The sequence below is a fragment of the Podarcis pityusensis genome (assembly GCF_964106645.2).
Source record: "Podarcis pityusensis genome assembly, chromosome: 15".
NCBI classification, from domain to species: Eukaryota; Metazoa; Chordata; class Lepidosauria; order Squamata; family Lacertidae; genus Podarcis; species Podarcis pityusensis.
This window is the reverse complement of record NC_138040.1, coordinates 33,707,008-33,723,807: the sequence shown is the minus strand read 5'-3', so window position 1 is coordinate 33,723,807 and position 16,800 is coordinate 33,707,008. Positions and strand designations below refer to the sequence as shown.

Genomic DNA, 16,800 nt, shown 5'->3' with positions numbered 1-16,800 from the left:
CCCAACCAAGTTGTGATGATTGCTATGAAGTAGGCAAAACCACCGGGTTGGAGCCAATTGGCCCGGTGGACAAATTCCTACCTGGTCCCATAAAACGGCAACCGCCGTAGCCACAGCAAAGTCCTTAAACATCAGCTTGAACCAAGGGAGGGTGGGTGGGAAACCTGACAAGGGGAAAGCAGATAGGGCCCCAGGTGAGGGCTGTTTAAATTGCCAGGGAATGGACCCGAGGGAAGCCTTTGTCAGGAGCTCATCCTACACTCGGGTAGGACCCTTGCAGAGACACAAGCCCGACTGGCATGTTCTCTCCCTCCTGGTTGATTGTTCGGGAGCTTCAAAAGCTTTCTTCAGCCCGAACATCACAGTGACCGATGCCAACAGACATCGGCATACTTAGGGATCTGCAGAGTCTTCGCAGCTTGTGTAACAGAACTCAGCAACTCAGCATTTTGGCTAATCTACTTTATTGACATATAAATGCACACAGAGCACTGCAACATGGCTCCCTCCCTCTCTAGCATCAGACAGCAAAGAGAATGAACAAAGGACAATAGTCCCACTTCACGGAATACAGTAACACAAACATCCTGTTTCCGTCACTTCCCACTTTGTGGAGTCAAAACATACACCGTCATGTGAAAGACAACAATCCCATGACTGCAATCACGGAGCAGGAATTCTAACAGCCTTCCCACCCTGTTGACTCCTCCCCACGGTCCAGCCCGTGTCCTAGCCTGCATCCCCATTTGCCAATCTGGGATGCAGGCTAGGATCCGATCTCTGATAGGAGGCAAGGGCTTATGCCAGTGCCCCCTATCCATATGGGGCTGTGATGATGCTACCCCCTCGTTGGGGCCTTGGAAGAGCCTCTGCCGTCCTGCAATGCCACCACACCTAAAAGGGGTGAGCGGACTTGTGATGACTCTTTCACACATGCAGGCCCTATTCCGGACACTGCATCTGTGTTTAGGGATGAACATGCATTTGCAAACAAAGCCTCGGTCACTGACTGTGGGTTCCATACCACTGCTCCCCACAGGTATGAAGTAAACAGAGAAAACGTCCTTCAGATTCAGCACTTGACGATGAACGACGCTGGGAAATATGTCTGTACTGCTCGCAACCAGGTGGGAACCATCTCTGCCAAAGCATCTTTAACTGTGCAGGGTAAGCGGCTCTTATCAATATAAATATTTGGCCCTTGGGACCCTGTCCAGGCCACACCCACTTCCCAAGCCACTCCCCCTGTGACCAGGCTTGCTCCTCGAGGGCTTGACCTGGCCAGCTAGGACAATGGCTCTGGTTTGCCTGAAGGAAGAATGACCTCACCAGGAAGCTAGCCTGGCTATTCCAAGAATTAGAAGGGGAGGAACAGCCAGGCATTCGAAGGGTCTCAGCATACAGCCTCGTCCCCCACCCCCCAAGTCATAACATTATGCAGCTGTGAAAAAAGAACAGCACATGAAAACAAAATAGGAGCGCATGCCCACCTCCGGAAAGAAGAGAAAAAGTGAGAGGTGTTTTCTTTTTTAAATTTAACAAATGTTTTTCTACTCCTTTTCTGTGAAACGCACAGAAGAATTGAGGGGGGGGGGGAAACAGTCGATGTTAAGCATGTGACAAAATCAGTTAACAAGAACATTTATGTTTTTTGCCAAATCACATTTCTTTTGCAGCTCCAAGCTGAGAGAGGATGTCACAATTTGCTTCAATGTGCATAAAAAACAAGTTGGGAAATTAACCAAATGCCAAAAAACACACACCATGTAATGGTTACTTGGGTGTGAGGCTCTGGGACAAATGCTTTGCTGTCTTCGCTTTTGGTACCATTGGCTTTTTGCCTCTGGCCACACTTCTTACCTTTGGCTCTACACACCACTGGCATGAGATCTTCAACAGGTTGCCCACTGTTGGAAGATGTCCATATGTCTGAAAAAGGTTCCTCACCTTTTTGCTGTAGCCTAAAGCAGGTGGCGCAAGGGACGCAGGTGGCGCTGTGGGTTAAACCACAGAGCCTAGGACTTATTGATCAGAAGGTCGGCAGTTCGAATCCCCATGACAGGGTGAGCTCCCGTTGCTCAGTCCCTGCTCCTGCCAACCTAGCAGTTTGAAAGCACGTCTAAGTGCAAGCAGATAAATAGGTACCGGAAGGTAATAGGCGGGAAGGTAAATGGCGTTTCCGTGTGCTGCTCTGGTTTGCCAGAGGCGGCTTGGTCATGCTGGCCACATGACCCGGAAGCTGTATGCCGGATCCCTCGGCCAATAAAGCGAGATGAGTGCCGCAACCCCAGAGTCGGTCACGACTGGACCTAATGGCCAGGGGTCCCTTTACCTTTTTTAACAACAACTAGGAAAGCCACAATGATGTATTTTGATAATTGCTGTTGCTGGCATCCCTCTGCCTTGGGAGATTATGGAGGAGTGTACCTTTGAGGGTGAAGTCAAACTGTTGGAAGGTTGCAGCGCCTGCTGTGGCTGGAGAGACATGTCTTGTTGCAGTGGGGACAGATGAAGGCATAGGCACTGAGTTGTGACCAACATTGGGTTGGTCCTTCGCTTGTGCATGAAGTTGATATGCAATACCTCCCCCCAACCCGGCCAGGCCAACTCAGCCCACTCTCCCACCGCCAGCCACCTTACCTTTGTGAAAGGAACACATTGCCGTTGCCCTGGTGATCCTCAAATGGACAAGGCAGAGCCAAGCATCTTCATTCTGGCGTGTCCTGTTGAGGATTGCCATAAAATTGGGGGTGGGGTTCTTGAAAATGTTGGAGGCTCCCTGGCCCCCATGGCCCTCCGTAGATGGCAGCTCTGGGTGAAGGCATCCAGTTGTGTTGCTGCAGATGCACCAAGCAGTTTCTTCTCTCTGCACTCCTCCCAGCGGTCATTCCTCCTCTGGTCATTGCTATGGATGCACAACCGGACTTTCTGTCTCCAGGCACTGGGGGTCGCCTGCAAGCGATTCCCACAATGGCAGGATTGATGTTGCCAGCCTTCATTTATTGTAAGCTGCGTTGGTCACCATATCCTGTAAGAAAGCAGCACAAACTTAAGCATAAAGCAAAGGAAGGGGTGACTCCAAAAGGACTGATCTTATCACCTCTCAATTTGGGTAAAGTCCAGGTTCTCCAAGGATACACCTTTGAGTCTGTTTTTTTTTTGGCTTTTAGATCCCCTGGACACTGGCCAGAGCAAGCAGGACAGGCCAAAAGATGTACTGAAGGAGCCGATGGAGGCAAAGGTTTACCTGGCAAACGTCACTGCTGTCCCCTCCACGCCAGCAGCCCACCTGCACTGGAAGGTGAATTAGATATAACAAAGGTGTAACAGAGCACACAGATGGGGGCAGCATGCTCTAAACCCATGGGCCATTCCAATTGGGCCCACAAGGTGATTTCCCCAAATCATGCCCACCTCTCAATCAGCTGATGTGACTTCAGCAAGACAGGTTTTGGATCTGTATCAGGTGTGGATGCCTGTTCCCAGGAGGCTTTAACCCAAGATTTATCTTATCAGCTGACAGGTGGGAGTTAAATTGTTTTCAGGGAATAGGCACACACAGCCAAAGGAAGCCTGTAAAATGCAGACATCTTTCTCCCACTTCCTGCAGCAGCAGAGGTGGGGATGAAAGGGAGAAAGTAGCTGTAAAATGCAGGGATTTATTGAACACTGCTGTTTTAATCTGTTCATGAATGTTGTTCAAAATCCAAATTTTGAGCTGAATTGAGCTGGCTGTTCAGAGTTGAATTGCAAAAGCTTGCAGAATTTTAATTTAATTTAATTTGGGGTGAAGATTCCGTTTGGCTTTTGTCTACTCCCACTTTGTTCCATAGCTTTTGTGTTCCTCAGGGACCTCATCTATATCTCCAAGAGTCGCTTGACCCGAACAATGCTGTGGTTTCTGCAGATATCACAGTTCTCTCTGATTTAGGGTTGGGAGAGAAATCTACCCACGTTGCATTTTAAAGCAAGCCTGCTTAATTCACATTTTGTGAACCAACAAGTCAACTGAAAGGCAGCCATCCTTCAAAACCCACACACGCCTCCAAATTCTATGACATCATTCTCCAGCCAAAAAGTGTGCATGAAAAGGCACATGATATCGAAGGAAATGACATTACATTGGAGGGAAATGCTTGCAAAAATGTGTATATTAGTCAAAACTGCATAACTAAATGCATGCATTGTGTGCAGTTTTGTGTAGATGTTTTTAAAGGAAGAAATTGCAAGCCGAGAGAGTCAGGGAAAGTGAATTTAAGGTTGGAAGAATGAGAAATGGAGAGAAGCTTAAACTGGCAAATTTTCTCCATTCCTACTCTGAGCCAGAGGTTAACCCAGATTTCCCACCTATTGTCTTGAAGGTTGTCTCCTCTTCCCAGCGCATAGATGGCTATGTGGTGTTCTATCGCTCCCTGTTGCCTGTAACCACACACTGGGCTGAATGGCACGTCCAAAGCAACCACCGTACCATCGTCCCAGGGCTTGAGAGAGGCTATAAGTATGAGTTCAAGGTGCAACCATATTCAGGGAAGGTTTATGGCTTGGACAGCAACGTAAGGGACCTCTGGATCCCAGAAGAAGGTACGACCCTTCAGCACTTCCTCTTTTTGAACACTAAATATTCTGGAACATGGGTGGAGAACCACTGGCCCTCCATACATTGTTGGACTCCAACTCCCATCAGTCCCAGTCACCACATCCTAATGGCCGGGGACAATGGAAGCTGTAGTTGAGCAGAGATACATCTAGAGCAGGGCTACACCTAGTTGCAGTCCTTCAAGGCATCTAGAGGGCAACAGGTTCCTCATTCCTGCTCTAGCGGCAGTGATGTGGTGCGATCTGTGCCTAGCAGTTTACTTTCCTTAGGCAGTGGGGTGCATGTGAACATAAAGAAATGAGTTATATTGGGCATGTGTGGCCCTCTGTCAGGCACTGCGCAGAGGAGGAATGGTGGAGGCCGCCTCCCCAGCCTGACCCTTCCAGAGAAGAAGACAGTTCAGAATTACAACAGGAGTTTGAGAGAGATCACCGCTCAGAGGAAGATGAGGGGGAAAGCTGGGAGATAATGGGAGAGGAAGTAGAAGAAGCACCAGAGGGGTGACAGCTGACAGATACAGTGTCTTTAGAAAGCATTCCCAATCCCCCCTCTTTCAGAACCTGGCAAACATTGAAAGTAGGAGAGCAAAGAGCTCAAAGGCAGAGGGCATTTAGCGGCACCCATAGTGATGACGCATGAAGGGAGAGAGGGAGGGGGTGGAGACTCACTCGGGAAACACCATTATTCCAAAAGGCTGCATTTCCAAGCCTCTCTCTGTGAATATTGAATAAAAAGCAGTTGGTAGGGACTTTCCCTTGTCTTATCCATTCCTGGCAACCTGTCGTGAGGATTTGGCTCCTCTGACGACTGACACCCTCTGGATGTTTTAGACTCCAACTGCCCCAGCCAGCATGATCTGGGGTGATGGGAGTTAGAATCTAACATTTGGAGGGCCACAGGTTCACTTGGCCATTGATCCGTTTCCGCTCTTATTGTCTCACCTGGCTGGACACAGTTCTCTAAGGTGCCAGGCACAGGACCTTTTCTAGCTGTGATACCTGAGGCTCCATTAACTGAAGACTGAACCCACCCAGGACCTTCTGTCTACAAAGCATGTGGCTGAGCTTTGACCTAGCCCTTGGAGGCCAGTAGGATTCTTCTGTGCTCTTGCACCTTTGCAAAACCCAGGCAGCACTGAGCAACAGCATATGAACTCTGCCTTGTTGTCATGAAATGAAATTAAGAGCACATAATTCAAATGTGAACTTTTCCCCATCCCATGCTCTCTAGTCTTCTGCTGATAGTGCCAGCCCAAGGCTAATTTCACCACCCCTCTTGGAGAATTCATTGAGATCCACCAGGCATGCAAAGGATTGGGATCCCTCAGTCCTGAACTTCTGATTTTGAGCTGTTGAGTCGTATGGAGGAGGCAGGAGGTGGCAGAGTAGATAATAGCATGTGGTTGGAGGCCTGTTGCACAGTAATTGTTGCTCCTTCTTTTCCTAAAAAAATATCTCAGCAACCCTATCCTTTCCTTTCTTCCCAGTGCCCGGTGCTTCCCCTGAAAGCATCAGCATCACCACATTTCAAGATGTGAATGGCACTGTGATCATCCGCTGGGAGCCCCCTCCACAAGACATGCACAATGGTATCATCAAAGGTTACCAGGTAAGGAGGAATGGAATTGGTGCCATTTGGGTACCACAATATCTGGTTGATGGTGATGGATAGAAGGAATCTGGAGGAAGGGTGATTAAGTGGTATTCCACCAAGGTCTGGTGGAATAGAGCATTTCATGGGGGTGGATCAAACTAAAACTATGGTTGCAACCCTTCAGGATTATCCAGCTGTTGTCCTTGAGGAAACTGGGGAAACTAGAGATGTGCTTGAGTGGCATGCAGTTACGTTTCTTTATGTTTCCTGAAATAATTACAGGCATGAGGAATCTTTGGCCCTCCAGGTGTTTCTGAACTTCAGCTCCCATCAGCCCTAAGAAGCATGGTCCCTTCTTTTCTACCATGTCACCCCTTTCTCTTTTCTTCGCCCACCCCTTTTTATTTTTATTTTTTTCCTCTCTCTCCACCTGCCCTGATCCGTGAACTCCCCCTCCCTAAACATATCTGTACATAACAGAAGTATTTTCTATATGGTTGCATCGCCAAGAAAAAAAACAAGAAGAAAAAAATGCAGAAAAACCCCTAAGGGTTGCAACTATGGTATTTCACCAAGGTCTGGTGAAATAGAGCATTTCATGGGGGTGGATCAAACTAAAACTATGGTTGCAACCCTTCAGGATTATCCAGCTGTTGTACTTGAGGAAACTGGGGAAACTAGAGATGTGCTTGAGTGGCATGCAGTTACGTTTCTTTATGTTTCCTGAAATAATTACAGGCATGAGGAATCTTTGGCCTTCCAGGTGTTTCTGAACTACAGCTCCCATCAGCCCTAAGAAGCATGGTCAAAGGACAGGGATGGTGGGAGATGAAGTTCAGCAGCATCTGAAGGGCCAGAGGTTACCCACACCTCATCTGGTTCTTACTTTGCCATTTCAAGGCTTGTTTTCTCTTTTGCCTGCTGTCATGCTCCTTGTATATTATACATGTACGGCAGGTGCACTGACTCTGGACTTACGTTCCATGGCAGGGTAGGGAATCACAAGCCTGGGGGTCAAATGTGGCCCTCCTGACATCTCGACCTGGCCCTCAGAATTCTCAGCAGGTCTCACCCCTCACTGGTACTGCTTCCCCCCTCAAGTGTCTTTACTTGGCTAGAATGTGTCCTTGAATTCTAACTTTGCTTCTTGCCTGTCTGGGTGGAGGCAAGGCAGGGGCATGTGTGTGTTTGTAGAAACTAGTCTACTTTACAGAGATAAAACTTTACATTCCTTGCCCTGCCCACTTTTGCCTAAACTGGGATCTTCACTGGCTCCCAGTAAGTTTCCGAGCACAATTCAAAGTGCTTGACTTCCAATCCTCGCCTTCCCCCATTCTTAAACCCAGCCCTTCTTCCATGACCAAGTCCCTCACCATACTTTCTAACTAAGGGACAGACACACAGTATACTCTTTAGTTAGAAAGTATGGAAAAGGACTCAGTTGGGAAAACGCTTCCCTGCTTAGAAAATGTTTCTGCACAGGCATGGCTGAGCTGTGAGGCTGTGCCACCAACCCGTCCCTTTTCCCCTGTGGGTCAGAAATCATTTCAGGGGAACTGGAATTTATCCTCTTTCTAATTTGGGCATTTAAAAACAAAAGGTGGGGTTGTGCGTTTCTGTATAGTATACAGTCCTCTTCAGAGCTAGATCTGTTTATACTTCAACTCCCTGGATTCTCCAGCAGCCTGCCTCATCTCTTGTCTCAGTTCAAAGTGTTGGTGCTGACCTTTAAAGCCCTAAATGGCCTCGGCCCAGTATACCTGAAGGAGTGTCTCCACCCACATTGTTCAGCTCGAACACTGAGGTCCAGCTCCGAGGGCCTTCTGGCGGTTTCCTCACTGCGAGAAGTGAAGCTACAGGGAATCAGGCAGAGGGCCTTCTCAGCAGTGGCAGCCTCCCTGTGGAATGCCCTCCCATGAGCTGTCAAGGAGATAAATAACAATACAACTTTTAGAAGACACCTGAAGGCAGCCCTGTATTGGGAAGTTTTTAATGTTTGATGTTTTGTTATGTTTTTATATTTTGCTGGAAGCTGCCCAAAGCGGCTGCGGCAACCCAGACAGATGAGTAATAAATAATAAAATAAATAATAAAAATAAATAATTTTTATAATAATAAATAATATAATAATAAATCAATAATAAAATCAATCAATCAATTCATTTGGCTTCACACACTACTGGCATGTGTGCCCCCCCCCCCCCCCAGAAATGCAGCCCACAGACTGGAAAAAAACTTAGCCTTAGCCACCCCCTGTTATTTGGCATCTTTCCCCAACATTGCATCTATCTCTTACTGCTTTGCTAGATGTGTGACTCTGTGCAGGATATATTTGGTTCCTCTCATGTGTGCTTCTGTTCTGCAGAAATTGTCGTCTTGTGCTGCTCTGTGTGAGACAGGCTGACGTTTTTCTTCTCTCACCTTGTGTTTGCAGGTCTGGTTCCTGGGCAATGAAACTCACTCAGGCTGTAACAGAACCGTGGGTGGAGAAACACACTTCCTAGAAGTGACAGGCCTGGCTAATGGGCAAAAATACTGCGTCCAGGTAGCAGCAGTCAATGGAGCTGGAATTGGAGTGCCCAGTAATCCTGTTTGCAGTGCTGTAGGTCAGAGGTGCTATTTTGTAGCTGATCTCTTAGTACAAGGGTGGGGACACCTGTGGAAATCTAGATGCTGTTGGACTACAACTCCCATCATTCCTGACCATTTACTATGCTGGCTCCGGTAGATGGGACTTGTAGCAGTGCCAGTTATGGCCACCAAAAGAGGATGGCTTTAAAAGAGGATGATGCCAATACATGGAAGAGAGGGCTATCAGTCCAAAAATATGGTTCAAAAGCTTTACTTACATTAGTAAAGAAAAACAGGTTTATATGCGTTATAACACTGTGACACCAGATGGCACTGTGGAGACCCGTCTTTTGTCAACGTGATTTCCCTTTATGAAATTTACAACGTGTCTAACTGAAACGCTTCTTTGATGCGTCTAAATCCAGCCTTACAGAACTTAACTTCAAAACAACTCAGAACAAATAAAAGTTACATCCACTTAGTTGCATAATTCGTATACTGATCACAGCATAAGGCATAATATCTTAGATTATAAATATCTTGCAGTCTGAGCTAAAAATCAAAGCTCTTTCTCTTCTCCATTGCAGCCTCCATTAGCCTCAGAGATTCACACAACTGCAATACCACCTCTCCCCATATGAACCTACTCGGACCCTGAGCCTTTCTTCATGTGCCTCCTCCATGAGAGGTCCGGAGGGTGGCAGCATGAGAACAGGCCTTTTCTGCAGTGGCTCCCTGTTTGGGGAACACTCTCCCCAGGGAGGCTTACCTGGTGCCTTCATTATACACCAGGCATAGGCAAACTCCAACCCTCCAGATGTTTCGAGACTACAGTTCCCATCATCCCTGACCACTGGTCCTTTTAGCTAGGGATGTTGGGAATTGTAGTTCCAAAACATCTGGAGGGCCAGAGTTTGCCTATGCCTGTTATACACCTTTAGGTGCCAGGTGAAAACATTCCATGTAACCAGGCCTTTGGCCAATTGACATTCCATGCCCTTTTAAATGGACTGTGAAAGGAGGGATTATTGGCTTGTCTTTGTTTTTTTTTAATAATAATAATAATAATAATGATAATAATAATAATAATAATAATAATAATAATGTGTGTTTTTATTTTGCAATTCTATGTTGTGAACCACCCTGAGATCTATGGGTATAGGGCAGTATACAAACAACAAAGAGAGCATCTCACCCAAGTTGAATGCCTCCAGATTAACATATGCATAAACCTGCACTACAGTCCTTTTCATGTAATTCTGAGCTAAACACCTTGTGACTGAGCCAGCAGAGATACAGCCCCACTTAATGATTGACCTGTTATCAGCTTCAGTGGAAATTTCCAGCCATGCTTCACAGTACAATCCTGGCACATTATAGATTTATTTCTCATTTCAATGTACATTAAAACAAGGATCCTTAACAGGGCGGTAGCTTCCTCCTCCTTAGTCTCAGTGTGGTCCTTGTAGGGAGGAGGATGGGGAGCAAAACTGGGATAAGTTGGCTCTGCCTGTCATTGGCTCTGGCTCCACCTGCTGTTGGTCCTCTTCCCCTCCAGCTGCCATCTGGCATCACTCCAGCATGTGACCTGCCACTCAGCTGTAGCTGCGCCTCCCACTGAAGATGTTGTCCGTGAGGCCAGGGTTCATCTACTGTGCGTACACACAGCCCAAACCTTCTTCATTCTTCTGTGGCTTAAGTTCACCATCACACCTTGTTCCACTGAGAGCCAGTGTGGTGTAGTGGTTAAGAGTGGTAGACTCATAATCTGGTGAACAGGGTTCGATTCCCCGCTCCACCACATGCAGCTGCTGGGTGACCTTGGGCCAGTCACACTTCTCTGAAGTCTCTCAGCCCCACTTACCTCACAGAGTGTTTGTTGTGGGGGAGGAAGGAAAAGGAGAATGTTAGCCGCTTTGAGACTCCTTAGGGTAGTGATAAAGCGGGATATCAAATCCAAACTCTTCTTCTTCTTCGTTCCAGAGCCGACAGTCGAAAAGATGGCCAAGACCCCGGACTTCCATTCCGCCAACTACATCCTGGAAGTGGTGCGTCAACCTGTCTTCATTGCCAGTGTGGGCTCGGCACTCTGGGTCATGCTGATGGCGTTCACGGTTTATGTTTGCCAGCAGCAAGCCAGGCAGTATGGCCGGAGACGTCCATATGCCCTAGGTGAAGGTAAGAGAAGCAGATAGAGTCTGGCTTTAGGCTTATAGAAAGGGCAGTGTTCTGACTCATTGCACTGGGTCCCAGGTGAGTAAATAGGATCAGTGTAGGGTGTCAGTCTGAACAGGACTCTCTGCCTGTGGTGGGGAACCTTTTTCAGTCTGGGGGCCCCATTTACTTCCTGGAAACCTTCTGAGGCCCACGTTTCAGTGACAGGCAGAGCCGGAGACTAAAGTAGGTGTAGCTATTATGCAACCTTTACCATTGTACAATAAAAGGGACGTGGGTGGCGCTGTGGGTTAAACCACAGAGCCTAGGACTTGCTGATCAGAAGGTTGGCGGTTCGAATCCCCGCAATGGGGTGAGCTCCCGTTGCTTGGTCCCTGCTCCTGCCAACCTAGCAGTTCGAAAGCACGTCAAAGTGCAAGTAGATAAATAGGTACTGCTCCAGCGGGAAGGTAAGCAGCATTTCCATGCGCTGCTCTGGTTCGCCAGAAGTGGCTTAGTTCTGCTGGCCACATGACCCGGAAGCTGTACGCCGGCTCCCTCGGCCAATAAAGCGAGATGAGCGCCGCAACCCCAGAGTCGGCCACGACTGGACCTAATGGTCAGGGGTCCCTTTACCTTTACCTTTACCATTGTACAATAGACTAGTTTCTACATACAGTCAACACAACCCTCTCCTATCATCCGTCCTGGCAAGCAATAGGTGTTATCAGGGTCCAAGGAATGTATCCCAGGTGGTCAAAAACACTCAAGGAGGGTGTGAAGCAGGGATGTAGCCTGGGGAGAAGTGTTTTGGCCTGGGAAGATTTCCAAGAGTTATACAGAGATTGCTGGGGAGGCGTAGGGAACCCTGCTCTATTCTAAGCAGGGATGCATGAAAAAAATGTCACATCATGTGCATCGCATGTGATTGTATGTGGGGGGGGCATTGCTTTCTTGAACACCGCCCCCCAAGCAACTGAATACAGTAAACACACCAAGAGGTCACTTGATCCCAGGTCAGGAGTTAAGTTGTGGTCTTACTAGTTTGGCCCTAGGAAGAGGCTTTATGCAGTGTGGCAGGGAGTCATGAAATGAATTGTCAGTGAAGACAGGTTTGCCTGCCTAATGCTATTTTGCCATGCACCTCACTCTCTCCAGGTCTGTATAGAAACGCCAGTGATGACACCATCATCAAACACAGGTATGCTGCCGTTCACCCTCTCTCTAGGGATGCATGCATATTTATATCTGGGCAAGACAGCTCTAGCAAAATAGTTAAATGTCGTGGAATGTTTGATGGCAATCGGGGGGCAAGTTATCACCCGCCACCGCTGTGACCCAGAATTAAATAGCGATTTCACTTATTTATGTCCTGTCCTTGTCATGCAAAACCAGAACAAAATCACTGCAGTTCTTTATATATGTTTTGTTGTTGTTTAGTCGTGTCTGACTCTTCGTGACCCCATGGACCAGAGCACACCAGGCACTCCTGTCTTCCACTGCCTCCCGCAGTTTGGTCAGAGTCATGTTAGTCGCTTCAAGAACACTATCCAACCATCTCGTCCTCCGTCGTCCCCTTCTCCTTGTTCCCACAATCTTTCCCAACATCAGGGTCTTTCCCAGGGAGTCTTATCTTCTCATGAGGTGGCCAAAGTATTGGAGCCTCAGCTTCACGATCTGTCCTTCCAGTGAGCACTCAGGGCTGACTTCCTTAAGAATGGATAGGTTTGATCTTCTTGCAGTCCATGGGACTCTCAAGAGTCTCTAAAGAGTCTCTATATATGTTTAGTCTTCTTGTAAAGGGGGGGTGAGGTATATACTTCTGTAGCTCACTAGTCCTGTGTGTGCAAATGAAGACACCTGCCAGGTTTGAATGCCCAAGCTACTAATAGAGTTATGTCATGTCCTTCTCTGATTTCATAGTCTTCTGTCTGTCTGTTTAGTCAGTGAGTCTGTCTGCCACACTACCGAGATTCGCATCTATGAAAGTGTGCCTATTTCCCCTCTGACTGTAGGGTAGACTGTAGCGATTCTCCCTGGCTTTCCAACACATGGAAGTCAACTTCAGGCTCCAAGAACTACAGCACCAGCAGCAGCTTGAGCAGTCAGCTCCTGTGGACTGAACCCAAAGATAACCAGGAATCCCACAAATCTAGTAAGTGTCCCTTGCGAACAGCAGGTGGTGGTTTAGTTTTGCTTAGAGCGTGCTGAAATTTCTCTGAAATTTGCAATCTGATCCATTTATTGAGAATTTTTCTGCTCCTTAAGTTGTTAGAGAATTTCACACATCGACCACCCTGGAGAACATTTAGCAAGATAGCCCAAGAATATTGTTCTTACAAGTAAGGTGCATAATTTTGGGTGGAACTGTGCATCTGGTTTTAATATCGTTTATTATAATATGGTTTTTGCCCAAGTATAGGGGAGCATTTATCATTGCTCATTTCAGCGAGTTGCCTTTTGCACTGTTAAGTGGACGATTCACCAAGCCTTGGGTTTATGAACAGTTGCGTTTGTGTGGAGTTGGAGCAATAGGACCTGTTGACCCTGTTCTTCTGTACTGCAATCTGTATAGAGAGTGTAGAGAGAGCGGATGATTCTCCTTTTATTAAGCACTCTCCCAGGAAGATCTGAAGATTTGGTCTCCATCTGCTTAAGGGATGCTCACTCGTATGCTACTGGGAAGGTTGTAAAAAAAAAAAATCTGACTTCAATACAGATCAGGAGAAATTGTCTGTTGGCTTGAGAGATGGGGGAAAGTATAATAGTATCCCATCTGTTTTCAATTGTTTTAACAAGCTGTATGTTTTATTTCTGTACTTAATTTTATTGATCTGCAGCCATAATAAAGAATTATATTATTGTTGAAAGAAGCAAAGGGGTCCTTGCAAACCTCCACTCTTAGCTCATTGCCACCTTCATCCACTGACAGTATTATTTCATTCATTCATTCATTCAGTGAGCTGGTTTGCATGCAATGCGAGCTTAGTGCAGACATGTGAATGTGAGGGTTCCTGGAGTTGGTTCCTCCCCATCCTCTTCCTGCTGCACTACTGCTGCGCTTAACCATGGTTTGGCTTAGCATGTTGTCTGAACTGGGGATCTCACTCCAGACAAACCATGTATTGTAAACCCAGGAACAAGGCATGGTTACAGCTCATGGTTTTTCTGGAGTGAAACAAACCATGATCCCTGATTTGGATGACACACTGAGCCAAACCATAGCTTATTTCAGCAGCCATACTGGAAGAATCAGGGCTGGAGAAGGAGCCAAGGTAGCTGCAATCTTGTCTCTGGGAACCTGCCCATCCATGCATTCTAGAGTTATTTGGATTTTGCACGTCTCTGAATTTTGAGGTACCTATCAAAATGCATATACCGCATTGGCCCGAATATAAGCCTCACTTTCTCCCCAAATTCCGACCGTGAAAAGTTAAAGTGCAGCATAAATTCATGAACTTACAAAAATCGGCTTTTACGATATCGCTGCTGAAACAGACATATGGTAAAACGGAACAAAAAAAATGTTTTATTGCTGATTTGAGACTGTTCATTTGTCATTTACGGGTGTGAGCACCTGAGGAATTGTATTCAACTGAACAGCGATTTGCAATTTTAGCGATTGTACGGTAACTTTTGCAGGCTTGCAAGATCAAAGGCTTAAATTGGCTTGGAGTTACAATTCTATCAACCACAGCGATTTTCAACCTGTAACCCAATTTTAAGGGAGCGGCTTATATTCAGGTATTGACTCCTCCTCCCACCAAATTTTAAAGGTGTGGCTTATTTGCGGGTATGGCTTATATTCAGGCCAATATGGTAAAATGTGTACTATAAGGATAAAATAAACTTTTGGAAATGCACACTATGAGAGACATTTAAAAATGCATTTAAGGACATTTAAGTATACATATTAAATACAATTTTTTTGTTGATTGCTTTTTTTAAAAAATCAGATTATTGCAGTAAAGGGGCAAAATGGACTTATGAATCAACACATGCAAAACGGTAATGAACTAAGTAGGTTGCTCCATCCTTGACTGACCCCTCCTTTTTGCCTTTTCCTTGCCCCCCCTCCCCACAGCAGCATCCTTCGACAGGCAGAGCCAAGGTTTCCGTATCCAAACTGTTCCTTTGGTGGCTGATAGTAGGAGCAGCAGCCTATATGGGGCACTCTATGTAGATCTTCCCGTGAAGGACCTGAAAACTTTCTACAATGCCCCACTGCCTCACCTTCCCAGCCCCAGCCTGCATGCCGTGGAACTAGTGCAAAATGGGGACCAGATGTTCATGCCCCACTACAGCCCGAACCCCTGGCTGGCCAGTACTAGGGGAGCAGCACGTCCAGGGCCACGGAAGGCAAAGGGCTCCCTATCTCCAAATCTTATACCTCAGGGATCCTGGGATAAAAATAGCAAGAAAGGTAAGACATCATCATCATCTCTCTCTCTCTCTCTCTCTCTCTCTCTCTCTCTCTCTCTCGTCTGGGAGTTGCCTATGACATCATAATATATATAATATATAAAGAGTTGGGAAAGTAAGGTTGGCAACGTTTTTTTCTGGCAGAACTCATGAGCTTTGAACAGCTGCATCACCATTAGTAGTTTGGCAGATGAGGCTTCTTCCCATTTTAATAATAATAATAATAATAATAATAATAATAATTTATTATTTATACCCTGCCCACCTGGCTGGGTTTCCCCAGCCACTCTGGGTGGTTTCCAACAGAATATTAAAATACAATAACATATTAAACATTAAAAGCTTCCATCCTTATCCTTATTCTTATTTTTATTTATATACCACCCTATACCCAGAGATCTCAGGGCAGTTCACAGAAAAGATCACAACATATATAATCAGAATAAAACCAACAATGAAATAACACCCCCCCCACGCAAAAAGCCACATTTTAAAAGGGTAAAGGTAAAGATAAAGGGACCCCTGACCATTAGGTCCAGTCGTGGCCGACTCTGGGGTTGCAGCGCTCATCTTGCTTCATTGGCCAAGGGAGCAGGCATACAGCTTCTGGGTCATGTGGCCAGCATGACTAAGCCGCTTCTGGCGAACCAGAGCAGCGCACGGAAATGCCGTTTACCTTCCCGCCAGAGCGGTAGCTATTTATCTACTTGCAGTTTGACGTTCTTTCGAACTGCTAGGTTGGCAGGAGCAGGGACCGAGCAACAGGAGCTCACCCTGTCGTGGGGATTCGAACCGCTGACCTTCTGATTGGCAAGCCCTAGGCTCTGTGGTTTAACCCACAGCGCCACCCGTGTCCCTTTTAAAAGGGTATAGGATGTCAAACAGATCAACCAAAGGCCTGGTTAAAAACGAACATTTTTGCCTGGCACCTAAAGGTGTATAATGAAGGTACCAGGTGAACTTCCCTGGGGAGAGCATTCCACAGATGGGGAGCCATTGCAGAGAAGGCCCATTCTCGTGTTGCCACCCTCCAGACCTCTTGAGGAGGAGGCACACGAAGGAGGGCCTTCACTGCATCTGACTGCTAGGACAGCTTTGCCTGATTAATTGTGTCATGCAGCTGTTAAAAGTTGCAAGAGCCCCATCTCTTTCTGGATGAAAGAGAAGCAGTAGGTTACTTAACTGGACCCTTGTTTCTGGAGGAAGTCCTAGGCCACATAGGAAGCTGCCTTATACCAAGTCTGACCATTGAGCCATCCTCTTCGCTGTTGTCTACACCAGAGACAGATAACCTATGAGCCTGTACAATTTTTTGGATAATAGTATAATAATAATAATTTATTATTTGTACCCCACTCATCTGGCTGGGTTTCCCCAGCCACTCTGGGCGGCTTCCAACAGAATATTAAAATATAATAGTCAATGAAACATTAAAAGCTTCCCTAAACAGGGCTGCCTTCAGA

General features: G+C 46.6%; 1 protein-coding gene across 2 annotated transcripts in view; it reads left to right on the top strand.

Moving 5' to 3' along the window:
* The window catches only part of ROBO4 (roundabout guidance receptor 4), a 106,530-nt gene that overhangs the window by 35,253 nt on the left and 54,477 nt on the right, over positions 1 to 16,800 (top strand). For both annotated transcript variants that reach the window (XM_080982335.1, XM_080982334.1), the window contains exons 6-14: positions 1,040 to 1,167; positions 3,171 to 3,301; positions 4,362 to 4,581; positions 6,084 to 6,205; positions 8,625 to 8,796; positions 10,745 to 10,939; positions 12,074 to 12,116; positions 12,931 to 13,070; positions 15,000 to 15,338. In XM_080982335.1, the coding sequence (XP_080838461.1) occupies positions 1,040 to 1,167; positions 3,171 to 3,301; positions 4,362 to 4,581; positions 6,084 to 6,205; positions 8,625 to 8,796; positions 10,745 to 10,939; positions 12,074 to 12,116; positions 12,931 to 13,070; positions 15,000 to 15,338 (1,490 nt within the window). The remainder of the gene's footprint in view (positions 1 to 1,039; positions 1,168 to 3,170; positions 3,302 to 4,361; positions 4,582 to 6,083; positions 6,206 to 8,624; positions 8,797 to 10,744; positions 10,940 to 12,073; positions 12,117 to 12,930; positions 13,071 to 14,999; positions 15,339 to 16,800) is intronic.